The 16,771-nt window shown below is 34.9% G+C and overlaps 1 protein-coding gene across 5 annotated transcripts in view; it reads left to right on the top strand.

The window, feature by feature from the left end:
* Positions 1–381: 381 nt before the first annotated feature.
* The window catches only part of LOC122709048 (protein FRA10AC1), a 34,636-nt gene continuing 18,246 nt past the window's right edge, over positions 382–16,771 (top strand). The window contains exons 1-10 of one of the 5 annotated variants that reach the window (XM_043926115.1): positions 382–405; positions 711–780; positions 2,526–2,602; positions 3,927–4,022; positions 4,130–4,175; positions 7,204–7,280; positions 8,322–8,405; positions 8,987–9,071; positions 13,899–13,944; positions 15,915–16,028. In XM_043926115.1, coding sequence (XP_043782050.1) covers positions 2,526–2,602; positions 3,927–4,022; positions 4,130–4,175; positions 7,204–7,280; positions 8,322–8,405; positions 8,987–9,071; positions 13,899–13,944; positions 15,915–16,028 — 625 coding nt within the window. In that variant the 5' untranslated portion in view covers positions 382–405; positions 711–780. Of the gene's footprint in view, positions 781–2,525; positions 2,603–3,926; positions 4,023–4,129; positions 4,176–7,203; positions 7,281–8,321; positions 8,406–8,986; positions 9,072–13,898; positions 13,945–15,914; positions 16,029–16,771 lie in introns of all 5 variants that reach the window. The other 4 variants (XM_043926114.1, XM_043926113.1, XM_043926116.1 and 1 more) reach the window with 4 other exon arrangements.

Raw genomic sequence — 16,771 nt, 5'->3', positions numbered from 1 at the left:
AGGCGGCAGATCGGAGACTAAGAAGCTCAGCGAGCTTGCCGAGAGGAGGCGTTACTAAGGTTACTAGAAAGAGGACGGCAGGTGATATTCAGGAAGAGTTTTTTCCTACAACGAAACAAATTTTTAAACGAGGGGCGGGGGCTTAGTATGAGCAGTGCCACGCGATTTTAGATGCCGGGCTCCCGAGAGGGAAACGAAAGGAGGCCCAGGAGAAAAAAAACGAATTCTGCGACTTCGGGGAAGCCGGAAGCCTCTGCCTTCCCTCCCGGCCCTGTTCTTCCGGTGCCTTTGTTTCCCGGGGCTGTCCTAACTGTAGCACAAGGTCTGGGCGCCCGGGTACGGTGTCATTTAAGTGAAACACGCAGCCGCGCCGAACCGGAAGCAGCGACCAGTCGGGACCCGTAGGTAGAGGCGGGGAGCGGCGGCGGCAGTGGCGCTAACCGTGGTGGCTGTTGTGGAGAGGCTTCACGGCAGGGGCGACGCGGCTGGTGCTGCAGCGGCTCGCTCAGGCCGTGGGTTGTCGCTGCAGACGTGGGCAAAAGAGGGAACGACGACTCAGCGAGCGCACTTGGCAGAGCAGGGAGGAGGGGAAGGGGTGTGTGAGGCGGGCCTTGAGTGTATTTGGGATCGGGGAGAAGGACTTCGAAACTTGTGCCTCATATGCTACTAGTTGATTGTTGTTTTTGTTGTTTTTTTTTCTTTAATGGCAGATTTTGGAGACACCCCGCGTCTCCCTTCTCGAATTTCTCTCGGTCCTTGTCAGTTGACTCGTAGCCTAAAGTGAGTGAGCTTTTTAATGCAGTCAATGAATTCAGATGGGTGTGCGATGGATGAGAATAAAAGACGAGACGGGGTGCAAGGGTAGGAGGGTGTGGGAACAAGGTGATGATGGTAATAGTAATTAACATTAATAGGGTTTTACTGTACCTGACACTGTTCTAAAACTCGTTTTATATGGTAGCTCACTTATTGACTAGCCCTGTGAGACTGGTACTTTTACTAGCCTCACTTTATAGAGGAGGAAACAGGTTCCCAGAGGTTAAGGAGCATGCCCAAAGAAAGATATGAAAAGTGCAAAGACAGGATTTGCGTTCTGGCAGGCTGACCCTAGAACTTAACCTCTAAGCTCCCGACGAAATTTCTACCCCTGTGAAGAAAGTGAGGACATAAGGAGTGAGAGGCTGGTATGGTTTGAGTCTATGTGATCAAACAGCTGAAGCAAGTAGTTTGCATGATAAAAGGTGTGTGAGATCTAGATGTGTCTTATATGTAAGCAAGAGTAAAGTGGAAACTGCCCTAAACCATCTCAACCTTGGCTAGGGCCTTCCTCTCTAGAGTTCTGTGGGACAGGGAAGAGAAATATACACCCATACACGTAAGTTTGAAAATGGAATAATAAAGATCACACTGGAAGGATTTAAAGATTGTTTGATGCAGCCACCTTATTTAGCAGATGAAGCCCAAAGAGATGCAGTAATTTATTTAAGGAAGCTATAACTAGAAACATACTTTTTGTCTTGGATCTAGTGCAATGAAGTTTAGGAAGTTCTTTCCTTTTTCTACTGTACTTGCTGTAGTGAATATTAGAATTTTTAAATTTGACATATCATTTTATCTGGACTGGTTCCTCATATCTGTATGAATTGGTATTTATGACAAATAGTCAAATAATCCGTTCCTCCCCTGTTAATTTACGTTGCAAATTCAGTGTAATGCTGAGACCAGGAGCTGATTCTAACATATCTGAGTGACAATTGAGATCTTTTAGTATTCCTAAGAATTTTTATTTAAAAATGAATAGAAACAAGAGAAAGTTGTCTAGAGCAAAGGACAAGGTGGTTTACCTTTAAGAAACTAGGTTTAAAAGAAAAAGGAATTCATGAAAGAAGTTGGGGAATTTTTTTATCAGTTGCTCATGTACTGTTCACAAATCCAGTAAGTCTAATGGAATGTAGTAATCAAAATGTTAGAAAATTCCAGACAGGCAGTTTGTAATAGTTGAGATCATAGGCTTAAGAATCAAGTAGATTACCTTAGCCATGCCATATATTTCCTCTGTATAATTGATTTGCTTAACTTTGTCCTTGATTTCTTCATCTGTAAAATGGAGGGTATAGTTCCTAACTTGCAGAATTAGTAGCAGTGTTTGTAAAGAAACTAGTATAATGTCTGGAACAAAGTTGATGATAAATGCACAGCAACTGTTAACTCTGAATCAAATAGAAGTAACGCATTGCTGAACCTTTTATGTAGTAACTTGGCAGCTTCTAGTCCTGGTTTTAAATGGAAAGGTAAAAGAGTAGCTTCCCTTGTTAGTATTAAGGTGAAAAATATTGATTCATTTTCTGAAGGGTAAGCTGTTATTTCAAAGTGAATGAGAGTTTTAGATGGCTAGATAGCCCCTGATACACCTACCACAATCCTTTAAAACTGTTGTGGCTTTTAAGGATAACATATTTGAACTTTTCTGTTTCCAAAACTATGGATAACTTAAGTTCTAAGTAACTGACTGTACTTCTTTATAGATGCATGGTCACGGAGGCTATGACTCTGATTTTAGTGATGATGAACACTGTGGAGAATCTAGCAAAAGGAAAAAAAGGTAAGTAATTTTTTATTGATCTATATTGCTCATCCTTTCTAGATTGAGATGGGATATAAATAAATAATATTTAAAGTTTTTGGATTATGTTTATATGTGAAGACAACAGTGCTGTCTACTGAATGAATTTTTGTTCATTAAACTATAATGAATTGACTCCAAAATTTGAGAACAGTTGTGTGAAAGATAAAATAATATTTATGTTGTGAAGGGATTTGTGGAAAGGGAAACAAAGGAAATCAATTAAAGCTTTAAAATTTCTCTATTGCATGTATTTTTCATTCAACTGTCAAGGCCTCTACTTGTGACTGTCATAGCTAAGAAGGTGCTTGGTTGGTGGTCCCTTTTTTAGTACTTGACTTCAAAATGAGTTTAGTGTGGAGGATGAGATTGTGATGCAGTGCGATTCTTAAGATTCTGTGAATGAGCAGACTAAGTGGCCAGAAGAAGGAGTGCATGGAAGTTTTTATTGAATGAAAGGGATAAAAACTGATAGCGGATAAAGCCTGAGCCTTAAAAGGAGGCTATGTCTTGGTGGAGTAGCTGTGTTTAGGGGTATTGTGTTCAGCTTTCAGTGCTTAATGGATAGTAATTTTATCTGTTAACTTAGGAGTGGTTGACTGATTCATGTTAACCAAACTTAACAAAAATTGGTTTATTATTTCACACTCAAGCAATATATTAAGCAGCTAATTGGGACTGGACACTTTTGTTGGGTACTCAGTCTTCATGGATAACCAAAAGAATAGAAATAATTATGTGATAAATTACATATTTATGTAATGAAAATGCTTTGCATTTCCAACATTTTTTATTGAGAAATATTGTTTCGTTAGAATAGAATTTGAGCAAATTAATTGGATAGTCTTGTGTACTCTAGGATTATACCTGTTTCTCTAACTACGGCTGAACACCTATAATGTATATCATCTATAGTTAGCCCTTCTTTTTTCATGTTATCAATTATTGAAAGCTTTATTATCTCTACTTTGCAAACAAGGAAATTGTGGCACACAGAGATTTAAGTAATTTAAGATAGTAAATGACAGAGCCAAAATTTGAACCAAGGACTCTAGATGGTATGGCACCAGAGCACATGCATTTGTTAGTCTCATCTTCTCCATTTTATAGGTATTAAATATTTAAGTTAAGATATTAATTAAACTGTTGAAGAAGACATAAAATGTCTCATTAAAGATCAATGAATCTTTAATAAGAGTTGAATTCTTTAAAACATGTTCCAATTAGGAAAATAATAAAGAAACAGGAAACACCCTTTGCAAAGAATGAACTTTTCTAATAATATTTCTTCTTAACAAATCAGGACAGTTGAAGATGATTTACTACTCAAAAAGCCATTTCAGAAAGAGAAACATGGAAAGGTGGTTCATAAACAAGTTGCAGCAGAATTGCTGGATAGGTATGATACTTCAAATTAAATTACTTTTTTTTTCTTTAAGATGTTGGTTGTTTGATTATATTAATTAAATACAGACATTTGAATTTGTTTAAAATTTTTCTTAACAGGGAAGAAGCAAGAAATAGAAGGTTTCATCTCATAGCTATGGATGCTGTATCCTTTTTATATTCCTAGATTTTATGACTAATACAGTTTTTAAAGTCTGCTGCCTTCCAGGTGTCTCAGATGGTAAAGAATCTGCCTGCAATGTAGGAGAGACCTGGGTTCGATCGCTGGGTCAGGAAGATCCTCTGGAGAAGGAAATGGCTGCCCACTCCAGTATTCTTGCCTGAAGGATCTCTTGGACAGAGAAGCCTTTCGGGCTACAGCCCACAGGGTTGCAAAGAGTTGGACATGACTGAGCACCTAATACTTCACTTATTTCATAAAATCTTGTGAAGTTAGATGTAAATTTTATAAGATAAGTGTTTATTGATGTGGAATTTTGCCTTTTATACTTTTGAGTACAGTTCTCTTTTTACTAATATGTAAAAAAGATTTAGAAACAAAAAATAATCAAATATATTACTAATTTCCTATAAATAGGTTTACAAAGTCCATGAATTTGCGTATATTTTTCCAACCTGTTTTTGCCAAGCTATCGACATTTCTCTTTTTTTACTATTATCTTTAGTCTCATCTTAACTGTTACTCTTTTCTGACCTGGTTCTTAGCTCTTTAAGTTCTTATAAAACTGGTATTTAAAAATAGATCTGTTTGTGAACTATCTCAGGCCTGTTGTGGCCTCAAGTTTCAGGCATAACTTAGGGCTGTCTTTAAGCTATACCTTGTTTCCCTGTTATAGCCATGTCTTAGCCTAACTTTTTGGTAAGGCTGTGGGCTTAGTTACACTAGCTTCTACCACTAGACATCCATATTACCTTTGGAAATATTAGAGAATGAAAATATTTGGGGGTATTTATAACTATGGTCAGCATAGAGATAAGGAGAAGGTGGCAATTAGATATACTTGCTATTCTGTAGATAACCAGTTTCACTTTATTTTTCCTGATTGTTTAAGTTATAGAAGTTCTTGTCACCAATTTATTTATTCCACTTATCTCCTAACCCAGTAAGTTAGCTTTCCCATGGATGCCATCTGCCCCTTGTTCCTTTAACTTTCAACATCTGCTGTGCCTTCTATTACACACCATTCAGTTGGAGGTGTTGGGGCATCTAGTTACTGTCTGATAGTGTGAAAGTCCAGATCCCCTTTTTTGGAGTAGGTGGAGGTTGGGGGTTATACATTTTCTGAAATGTTTGCTAGAGTAGAGTAGTTATTGCCTACAAATTATCTTGTTAGGCTGCCTCTCTCCTGGTTATTTTGTTAGAGGCAACAGCCTTTTGTTGGAATTTTTTTTTCTTTTCTTTTTTTTTTTTGCTATTTCCGTGTTGCCAGCTTCTTTGCCTCCAGGTCTAGGATTTACTAAGCCAAAAGAAAACCTGGGGAACTCACTACCATGTCATACCATGAATCCTGAGATTCTTAGCTGGTCTGCCTTCTCTTTACCTTTCAGAGTCTTCTTATGTTTGTTTTATATATAATTTCCAAGGTATTTAGTTCTCAGAGGAATAGGAAGAAGTGCAATTACCCTTGAACAACACAGGGTTTGAACTGTGTGGGTCCACTTGTATAAGGATTTTTGTTTTACTGTGTTACTTGTGTAAGTAAGGGTATTTATTTTACTGTGATACTAACCATCTGCAGTTAGTTGAATCTACAAATGCAGAAGGCTGGCTGTACATTATATGCAGATTTCGGACCTAGCAGAGGTAGATACCTCTATCTGTCCTGTTTAAGGGTTAATTATACATCTTTGCTCCATCTTCCTGGAAGCAAAATCCCACCTACCACTTGTTCTTGTAAATAAAATTTTTTTTGGAACACAGCTATGTTCATTCATTTAGATATTATCTGTGCTTGCTTTCATGCTAAAATGGCAGAGCTGAGTAGTTTTGACAAGAGACCATATGGCCTGCATATTTTACTATTTACAGAAAAAGTTTGCTGACCCGAGTCCTGAATGATTTAGTGACTTGCCAGTGTCACATGACCAGTTAGTGATTAAACTGAGAACTAGAACCCAGATCTCTGGGTATCTGGTTTTTCTTTTTTTCTCTTCTGAAATGTTAATTGCTTTGTTGCCCATTTTGGAATTACGTTTTGATTCGCTATTCTATTAGAACACATTGTGATCAGTTAAATCACTGTTTATCTTTAGTATAATTGGGTGTGAAAGTGAAAATGTTAGTCACTCAGTCACTCACTCACCTTATTCTTTCGTGACCCCATGGACTGTAGCCTGCCAGGGCCCTCTGTCCCTGGAATTTCCCAAACAAGAATACTGGAATGAGTTGCCATTTCCTTCTCCAGGGGATCTTCCTGATCCAGGGATGGAACCCACATCTCCTGCAATACAGGTGGATTCTTTACTGCTGAGCTACTAGGAAAGCAAACATAATAGGATGTAGTCACAGACAATATTATGTCAGTTCTGTTGTGTGTGTGTTCAGCTCTAGAGAGAATACCATTGAGCTTTTTAAAACAAGAAGTAAAATGCTCATATATCTTATTATATTGCATTGAAAACAAACATGACTGTAGCTTATTGGATATTAAAAGAGAGCATAAAAAATAACATCTAATTTCTTATATTCTTTTTGAAAGCCTCAGGACTTAATATTATAAAAGTTATATTTTCTATTTTGGAGTCTTTATTGTTACCAAAATAGCTAAATTATATTTTATAATAATGGAAGTTAAATTCTACTCCTTGGCCTTTAACTTTAGAAACTATAATTTATTTTTCATATCATGATGATTAAAATGAATGGTGGTGTGAGGCTGTATGCAGTTCAGCAATAGAACAGGAAACTGTCCTCCTCCCTAGAGTTATTGCCTGAAAACGTTCAAAGCAATATAAAGAGTATTCAATAGAAAGTGAAAGTCCCTCTACTCTAGTGTTCACTCTTAGCAATTTAATATTTACCCTTTTAGATTTTTTTATTTATAACCATCTATAGTATGCATATTTTAAAAAAACTAAGTGGACTCATTATGCTTTTTCCCCCTACTCACTAATATGTCATTGACACAGAACTACTCTTGAGCAAATAAAATCCTTAATTTTTTGCATTTCAGTATCAAAGGCATACAAAGTTTGTAAATGACTATATTTTATATTATGGTGGCAAAAAAGAAGACTTCAGACGATTGGGGTAAGTGTCATGAAGTGTATTTTACAATGGGAGATGGGTATGAAGACTCAGCTGCTGTGTCTTCTCATTTTCTCCTGCTTTCCATTCTGGTTTTGTTGTTATATCATCAGTGGAGAGGCCGTACGTAGCTTCTAGCCAACCAGCTCCGTGAGAACTAATTTCTCTGGCAACAGGCCTTGGGCCAGGTCTGGCCTGCTGAGCCAGATCTGATCGGGCAATAACAGCATGTGAGGAATACTCATGTGCCTGATTTTCAGTGGTTTTTGTTTTCCGCAAGGATTTTTGAAATAACGAACTTTTTAAACCTCAGGCTTGGATTGCTTTTTAAAAGGTAAGGCAAACAAGAGACCTCACTCTTATATTTCCTACACATGAAATTCCTTCTTATATCTGAGGCTCTTCTATCAGAGCCACTTAGTTTTGTGTGGATTTTACTCTCTTGGTTTAATGATTTTCTGAGTTGGTAAAGCCCTAAAAAACTCCAATACCATCTCATCTATCCCAAACTTTTCTCTCAATTTAGGCTATGTTCTCCAGCAGTCCCTTTTGCTACCCCTAAACTGCTGTCATCTTAAAAAATCATCTTCAGATCTCTTCCTTCTTTACTCAGTCTTTCTTAGAAGCTGTAGTAAAATGAGGTGTGCCAAAGTTCTTCATGTATTTTAAACATTAGATCCCAATAGGATGGTGTTGCTGACTGATTTCAGATTTTGAAACTTAAATTTTCATTCATTTTCCTTGTCCATTTAGTGTTTATTCAGATTTTTCATTCTAGCTTTGGTAATTTACCACCCTTCGTATAATTGAACCAGCACTCGAAATGGGTGGGTTCCTTATCCATTCAAGTTGTTTGTGTAGCAGCACATTTTTTATAACTGCCTTTTGAAAATACTGAAATACTTTTAGTAAATATATACATATATATGCTTCATATAAAACTATCTTTATGTATCTTATTTTTACTCAGGTGCTCAAAACTTTACACAACTGTTTAACTTAAATTTGACTAATTTTGTGTTCACATTGAAATTGGTTTTTCAGGGAAAATGACAAGACAGACATGGATGTTATACGAGAAAATCATAGATTCCTATGGAATGAGGAGGATGAAATGGACATGAATTGGTAATTGTAGCCATGTGAGACATAATACATCAAATGCTATAGTCCTGTCTCTCCTGCTCCCTGAGTGTTTTCTTACTTTGTCCACCTGTGCAAAACATTTGGCCCCTGAATGGAACAGTTTTGAATCGAGGACATAAAACCATGACTCCAGTTATTGAATTTGGTTTGATTGTTTGGGTAATTGTTAACAATTTTAGCTTCTCATTGCTTGACTTTGTATTTAAAAAGTAATTTATAACACTTGTACAATATTATTTGTTGTAATATGCTTCTTTTAAAATTTTAAAAATATTTTGGGAAACTGTAAAACCTAAAAATGGTTTTAAAAATTCAAACATTACAGAGGATAAAAAAATAAAGATTAAGTTTCCTTTTCATCTTTGACTATCAGCCTTCCAGTTGCCCTCCCTAGTGACTCACTACTAATAGTTAATATTCAGATACTCTATGCACATGTAAATATAGACCTCTTTTAAGACATTAATGTTTTTATCATATGCCTTTTTTGACATTGCTTCCAAGTAGTGAGCAGTGGTTGAATTTCTAAATATATAAGATTTATATTTTTTTAATGAATCTAGGGAGAAGAGACTTGCAAAGAAATACTATGATAAATTATTCAAGGAATACTGCATAGCAGATCTCAGCAGATACAAAGAAAATAAGGTATGCCTTCCACGTATTTATCGGTTTTTATTCATATACAGTATTATTTTTTAATATACTGTTATGCCCCATATTCTTATTTTAAGATGCTAATTCAAGTCTAGGTTGTTCTGCGTCTATGAAATATCAGTTGGACCATTTAACCTGTATACCTATGGAATTTACAAAGGGCCTCTAAGTCAAGGGCGCCTCTGTGTGAGCTGAAACATGAAAAGTCTAAAATTAAACACAAGTGGCTACTGGATCTTGTTTTATCCTGACTCTAATCCAGAGCCTTTAGTGATTATAATGAATGATTTGACAGTGCACAGTATTGTCTTGTTTCACAAATGATGTTTGAAATTGGTAGGCTTTATTTTTCAAACTGATCACCATTTATAAAGCAGCAGAAGCACATATTCTTTTATATTAACATGTCTTTGTCTATTCTAGTAAAACTAGCTCTCATCATTGTCAGTAATGACAAATTGCCCTTCCTGCTTTATATTTTATTTTAGTTTAATATTAAAGTAGTTTTTTAAAAATTGAAGTACATTTGATCTACAATACTGTATTTCTGATATATAGCAAATTGACTTGGTTATATATATATATTTTAATTCTTTTGTGTGATAGGTTATTATAATATATTGAATATAGTTCCCTGTGCTATACAATAAATCTTTGTTTATTTTATATATGATGGTGTGTATCTATAATTTTATACTACTAATCTATCCCTTCCCCACATTCCCCTTTGGTAACCATAAATTTGTTCTTCTGTATGAGTCTGTTTCTGTATTGTAAATAAATTCATGTGTACTATTTTTTAGATTTCACATGAAAATGATATATTTGTCTATTTTACTTAGTATGATAATATCTAGGTTAATAGTTGGATAGTATCCATCTCTGTTGCTGCAAATGACATTTCTTCATTCTTTTAATGGCTGACTAGTATTCCATTCTGTGTGTGTATGTGTATGTGTACACACCACATCTTTTTTATCCATTCAATTGTTGACACTTACGTTGCTTCCGTGTCTTAGCTGTTGTAAATAGTGCTGCTACGAACATTGGGGTGCATGTATTTTTTTGAATTAGAGTTTTTGTTTTTTCTGGATAATGCCCGAGTGAGATTGCTGGATCATGTAGTAGCTCAATTTTTAGATTTTTAAGGAACTTCTGTATTTTTTCCATAGTGACTGCACCAATTGGCATTCCTGCCAACAGTGTAGGAGAGTTCCCCTTTCTCCGCAGCCTCTCCAGCATTTATAATTTGTATATTTTTTGATTATAGCCTTCCTGACTGATGTGAAGTGATACCTAATTGTAGTTTTGATTTGCATTTCTCTGATAATTAGTGATGTTGATTCATGTGCCTGCTGGCCATCTGTATATCTTTGGAGAAGTGTCTGTTTAGGTCTTCTGCCAATTTTTTGATTGGGTTTTTTAGTTTTTGTTACTGAGCTATATGAGCTGTTTGTATGTTTTGGAACTTAAGCTCTTGTTGGTGTCATCGTTGCAAATATTTTCTCCCATTCCGTAGATTGTCTTTTCATTTGATTATGGATTCCTTTACTTTGTAAAATTTTTAAGTTTAATTAGGTTTCATTTGTTTATTTTTGTTTTTCTTTTTCCTTGTAAGACTAACCTAAGAAAAATTTGTTACAATTAATTTCAAAGAATGTTTTGCCTATGTTCTCTTCTAGGAATTTTTTTGGTATATCGTCTGTATTTAAGTCTTTAAGCCATTTTGAATTTGGTTTTTGTGGGTGGTATGAAGGACTGTTCTACCCTCATTGATTTACATGCAGCTATCCAGTTTTCCCAATACTTTTTGCTGAAGAGACTGTCTTTTCTCCATTGTATATTCTTGCCTCCTTTGTCAAAGATTAATTGACCACAGGTGTGTGGGTTTGTTTTCTCAGGATTACTTTGTCAATTCTGAGTCTTTTGTGATTCCATATAAGATTTAGGATTATTTGTTGTAGTTCTGTGAAAAATGTGGGTAATTTGATAGGCACTGCATTAATCTGTATGTTGCTTTGGTTAGTATGGCCATTTTATCTATATTAATTCTTCCAATCCAAAAGTGGGGGATATTTTTCCATTTTTATTGAATCATCTTCTATTTTTTTTGTTAATGTATAGTTCTCAGCATATAAATCTGTTCACTTTCTTGATTGTTTATTCATAGTTTGTTTTTGGATGTGATTTTAAGTGAAATTGTTTTTTACTTTCTGTTTCTGTTATTTCATTATTCGTATGAAGAAATACAGCAGAATTATGTATGTTAATCTTGTATCCTGCTGCCTTGTTGAATTCATATATCAGTTTTAATAGTTTTTGTATAGTCTAGGGTTTTCTGTATAGAGTATCATGTTATCTGCACAGAATGACAATTTTACCTCTTCCCTTCTGATTTGGATATGTTTTATTTCTTTTCCTTGTCTGATTGCTGTGACTAGGAGTTCCAGTTCTGTGTTCAGTAGAAGTGATGAGTGTGTACATCCTTGTCTTGTTCCAGCTTTAGCAATAAAGCTTTCAGCTTTTCACCATTTAGTATTACATTGGCTGTGGGTTTGTCACAAATGACTTTTATTATGTTGCTGTATCTTCCCACTATACCCACTTTGGTGAATTTTTATCATGAATTGATGTTAAACTGTATCAGATACTTTTTTTGCATCTGTTGAGATGATCATGTGGTTTTTGTCTTTTTTGTTGATGTATCAGCTTGATCAGTTCACATATGTTGAACTGTCCTTGTGACCCTGAAATGAATCCAACTTGATTATGGTGCATGATCCTTTTTATGTGTAGTTGGATTCAGTTTGCTAATACTTTGTTGAGGAATTTTGCACATACATATATATATGCTCATAAAAGATACTGTCCTGTAATTTTCTTTTTTGTTAGTGTCTTTGTCTGGTTTTGGTGTCAGGGTGACGGTGGCTTCATAGGATGGCTTTGGGAGCATTCCCACCTCTTCAGTCTTTTGGAAGAGTTTGAGAAGGATTGGTTTAAGTTCTTCTCTATATGTTTGGTGAAATTCCCCAAAGAAGCCATCCAGTCCTGGACTTTTGTTTGCAAAGAGTTTTTTAAATTACAGATTATATTTCACTTGTAGTGATTGGCCTATTTCTTCTTGATTCAGTTTTTGCAGTCTATTTCTAGAAACTTGTCCATTTCTTCTAGGAAGTCCATTTTGTTTGTATGTAGTTGTTCATTATATCTTACTTGATTTTTCTTTATTTCTATGGTATCAGTTATTATTTCTCCTTTTTCATTTCTTATTTTATTTATCTGGGTCCTCTGTCTTCTTGGTGAGCCTGGCCAGAGGTTTGTCGATATTGTTTATCCTTTCAAAAACCAGGTCTTGGTTTTCCTGATTTTTCCTGCTGTTTTTTAATCTCTATTTTATTTCCTCTCTGATCTTTATTATTTCCTTCCTTCTGCTGACTTTAGGAAGAAAATAATTTTTAAAAAATAGAGATTTCAAAAAAAAAAAAAATTGAAATTTTTCTTGTTTTTTGAGGAAAGTCTGTATCACTGTGAACTTCCCTCTAAGAATTGCCTTTGTTGCATCCCATAGATTTTGTATGGCTATATTTTCATTGTTGTTAATCTCAATATTTTTTTAATTTCCTCTTTAATTTCGTTGTTGATCCATTGGTTTTTAGTAGCATGTTGTTTAGTCTCCATGTAATCATTTTTTTAAAATTACACTGCAGGCGTTTTTTAATTTATTCATTTTAATCTTGATTCTGATGGGTCTTTTGTTGTACACACAGGCTTTCTCTAGTTGTGCCCAGGCTTCTCATTTCAGTGGCTTTTCTGGTTGGAGTGCATGGGCTTCTTAATTGCAGTGACCTGTCTTATTGCACAGCATGGGCTCTAGGGTACATGGGCTTCAGGAGTTGGGCATGAGCTCAGCAGTTGCAGCTTATGGGCTTTGGTACACAGACTCAGAAGTTGTGATGCACAGGCCTAAGTTGCCCTGTGGCATGTGGAATCTTCCCAGACCAGGGATCAAGCCCATGTCTCCTCTACTGGAACGTGAATTCTTAACCTCTGGACCACCAGGGAAGTCCCTGCATGTAATCATGGCAGAACCATGCTCTTTTATGTGCACACCCCCAGTTTTGGCCTGGGTCACACTCCAGGCCCTTCAGGCTTCTCCAAACAGCCAAATCGAGTCCAAGTGGTAGAAAGAAAGAAAGAAAAGAAAATGAAGTCACTGAGTCATGTCCAACTCTTTGTGACTCTATGGACTGTAGCCTGCCAGGCTTCTCCATCCATGGGATTTTCCAGGCAAGAATACTGGAGTGGGCTACCATTTTCTTCCCCTTGGGATCTTCCTGACCCAGGGACTCAGGTCTCCCGCATTGTGGGCAGACTCTTTATCCTCTGAGCCACAAGGGAATCCCAAGTGGTAGAACTAAGACAGAAACCCAAACAATCTGACTCCAAAGACTGTACTCTCTTGTATTTTAGTATACTGTTTCTTTATTGTACTGTAATTCTTTTTTTCCTATCAGTGTTATAAAACAGTATCTATTTTTTATTCATTTACATACCTTGTGCCTAGCACCTATAACTTTCAATGGGAAGTTTAAAAGTAAAGAAGATTGTTTCTTAACAGGTTGATAATTATTCAGATGTATTTTTAAGTACCTGGAATCCTATAAGGAAAGAAAAAACTATTGTGATGGGAATTAGGTTTAGTTTTTAGATTACTAAGTAAAATATTGTCAGTTGTTGGCTCCACGTTAAGATTTACATGTGGTTTAAACAATGTTTAAGTTTACTCTAGCATACATGTATTTTTTTTTTCCTCATCAGTTTGGATTTAGGTGGCGAATAGAAAAAGAAGTAATTTCAGGAAAAGGTAATTTTTTTTTAAAATTTCAGTTTTTAATAGGATACAGTTATTTTGTTACTGAATCGAAGTCATTGGGTAAGGTTATTCCTAATGTGATTGTCTGCAAAATACAAAGTAAAAGTAGAGAAGGTGTATTAAAGATATATTGCTGACAAAGGTCAAAATATAATCCTTTAGTGGTTTTTACCTTTAGAATTTTTGCTTTTAGGATATTAAGTTGCAGATAAGTAGAAAATGTTTAAAAGTTAAAAGCTTCATAGCAAGGAAAGTGTCAATAGATGAACATCTTTATTAATTTTTGGAGTAATGAGTTGGTATTACTGTATTCTAGTCAAATCTATATTTCGCAAGTAGAAATTAAATATTACTTTGACCCTTATAGAATTTTTAGACAGGCTAGTTTATTTTGAGGAGTCACTGAATTTGAGTCTAAATATTTAGTCTTAGAACAAAAGAACAAACATTTTGTAGACAATCAGTAACATTTTCTATGCCTTGTAATCTATTCATGAAATTTTTCTGAAAATGTAGTATCTCTATACTGTCTCATGTTATAAAATTAAGTCTTTATTGGGCATTGCATTTTAACTGTTAATGCTTCTGAAAACTATATAGGAACATTGATTAAGAAAATAAGCTAGTAACTTTAAAATCTCTTAAACTGAAAATAAACGTTTCATTTTTAAATGATAAACATTTATGCCATCAGTGTGGTTTATATACATTTCCCATAAATTATAATCAGCCCGAAAGGTACTCTAGAGGAGAAGGAAAAAGAATAATTTTAAAGCTATTTTTTAACTTTTCTTAGCATTACATTTTAGTTTGTGCTTTTACCTAATTGAAATGTCTATCACAATTTTAAATTTTTGTAGTTTTATTAAGTGGAATTTTTAAATGATGGTAAGTAATGCTGCCTTTTAAAAAAAATTGATGGACATTCTCTAAATTCATATAATTGAAAAAAGTTTTAATTGAGAATGGTAAAGAAAGCCATTTGCTGTGATTCATGAAGTTATAATCTTGTGTTTTAACGATAGACTAGTTGCTCAACGTGTACAGATTTAATGAAGTATTCATTTGGAATGATACAGATTTAATGAAGTATTCATTTGGAATGAGTAAGACAATGCCAGTTTAGAAAAGTTATCAGCCTTTGAACTGATAATTTTCAAAATTCATTTTGTTAATCTCTTTATGAAAAGTTCACACTTGTTCCTATTGGTATAATTTATTAAGATATAAGTGCTTTTTTTTCAGGTTGTACAAATAAGTTTGATCTTGTCTTTTTCTGTTAAAAAGTCAATAATTATTGAGTAGTTTTTTTTTTTTTCCCTCTTGGATCATCAATACTAGTCCTTTTTTACAGATCTTTTAATATACAGTGAGTATGATAATGTTGATTTTAGTGTCACGTGATTCTAAAGTTTAGAACATCGAGTTTGATTACTTATTCTACTTAATCTCAAAATGCTATAGCACTTTAAAATGTGCTTTAAATGTCATTTTATGCTGGTGCTTAAAGTACCATATGTTAATACCTTAAAGTATCAATTTTAATAATATTGAAAAAGGTTGCCCCAGGTGTAGTGCATGTACTTTGGAAAAGACATTTTTTTCTTTTAAGGTATTAGTGAGTACACTTTTTTAGTGCTTCCATTTTCCAAAGTGTAAGATTCCTTCACTCGGAGTCACTAAGACTCTGTATTTAAATGTAAACAGTCAGCTTGATAGTAAACTATTTATCAAGTAAGAATTCAGAACTGATTTTTTTTTTTAAACAGTGCATTCAGCAACTTGATTTGATTGTTGAACATACCGTAATTATTGTGGTCCGTTTTTTGACGCTGACTTTATAAACTAAGAATTTATGTTGTGTATGTTATGTATGTTGAGTGAATTTCAGAGATAATGCCTGATTGTAAATAAATATTGTCACCAACCACCATAGCTAATATTCCTTCCTTTATTTGCAGGCCAGTTTTGCTGTGGAAATAAATGTTGTGATGAAAAAGAAGGCTTAAAGAGTTGGGAAGTTAATTTTGGTTATACTGAGCATGGTGAAAAAAGAAATGCACTTGTTAAATTAAGTAAGTTGACTTCAGATGGGTTGTGATTGATTCCTTCAAAGTTTAGTAATTTAGTTTGAAAGTATATAAGCAATTTAATATTCAATTTAAAATGCTTAAGGTATCTTCTTGGAAACTCTTTTTCTCAGAGCTTGCTAAAGTTGCAAAGAACTTTTGAGCCTGAAACTTTTTTCTCAGCATTTCTGTGACATTTAGATGAAATAGTTCTAATGCCAAATGTAAACCAGTAATTTGTAAAGTGAAGACCTCTGTCTGTTAATTTGAGAATGTCAGTGTAGACTGAGATGCCAAGTGGGAGTCAGAGTGATATCAGAAAAGGCACTGTAAAATCTCACATTAGTTAATAGCCATATTGTTATGGTGTAGATAATAAATCTGCTCTCTTTGTGGCAATAAAGAAAAAAATTTAAGAGGGCAAATTGTTCTCAATATCTGTCTTAAATGCTTAAGATTATAACCCAGAATACAGCATTTTCTCTTAACATGCATATTTTAGACTCTGTTGTTCATCCTTTTTTTTTTCCTGAGCTAGTCTTTTGTGTCAGCGTCTTCTCTGCATCATGTTAACAACTTTCTCTGGTTCCTAAATAAATGTGCTATAAGAGTGTTCTGCTCCCTCCAGGTAGAGATCAAGGTTTTCCCCATATGCTACTTCAGTTCAGTTCAGTCACTCAGTCGTGTCCGACTTTGTGACCCCATGGACTGCAGCACGCCAGGCAGGCCTCCCTCCCTGTCCATCACCA

The sequence above is a fragment of the Cervus elaphus genome, chromosome 15 (genome assembly GCF_910594005.1).
Source record: "Cervus elaphus chromosome 15, mCerEla1.1, whole genome shotgun sequence".
Lineage (NCBI taxonomy): Eukaryota > Metazoa > Chordata > Mammalia > Artiodactyla > Cervidae > Cervus > Cervus elaphus.
The sequence above is the reverse complement of the archived record's forward strand: the minus strand, read 5'-3'. Positions and strand labels throughout refer to the sequence as shown.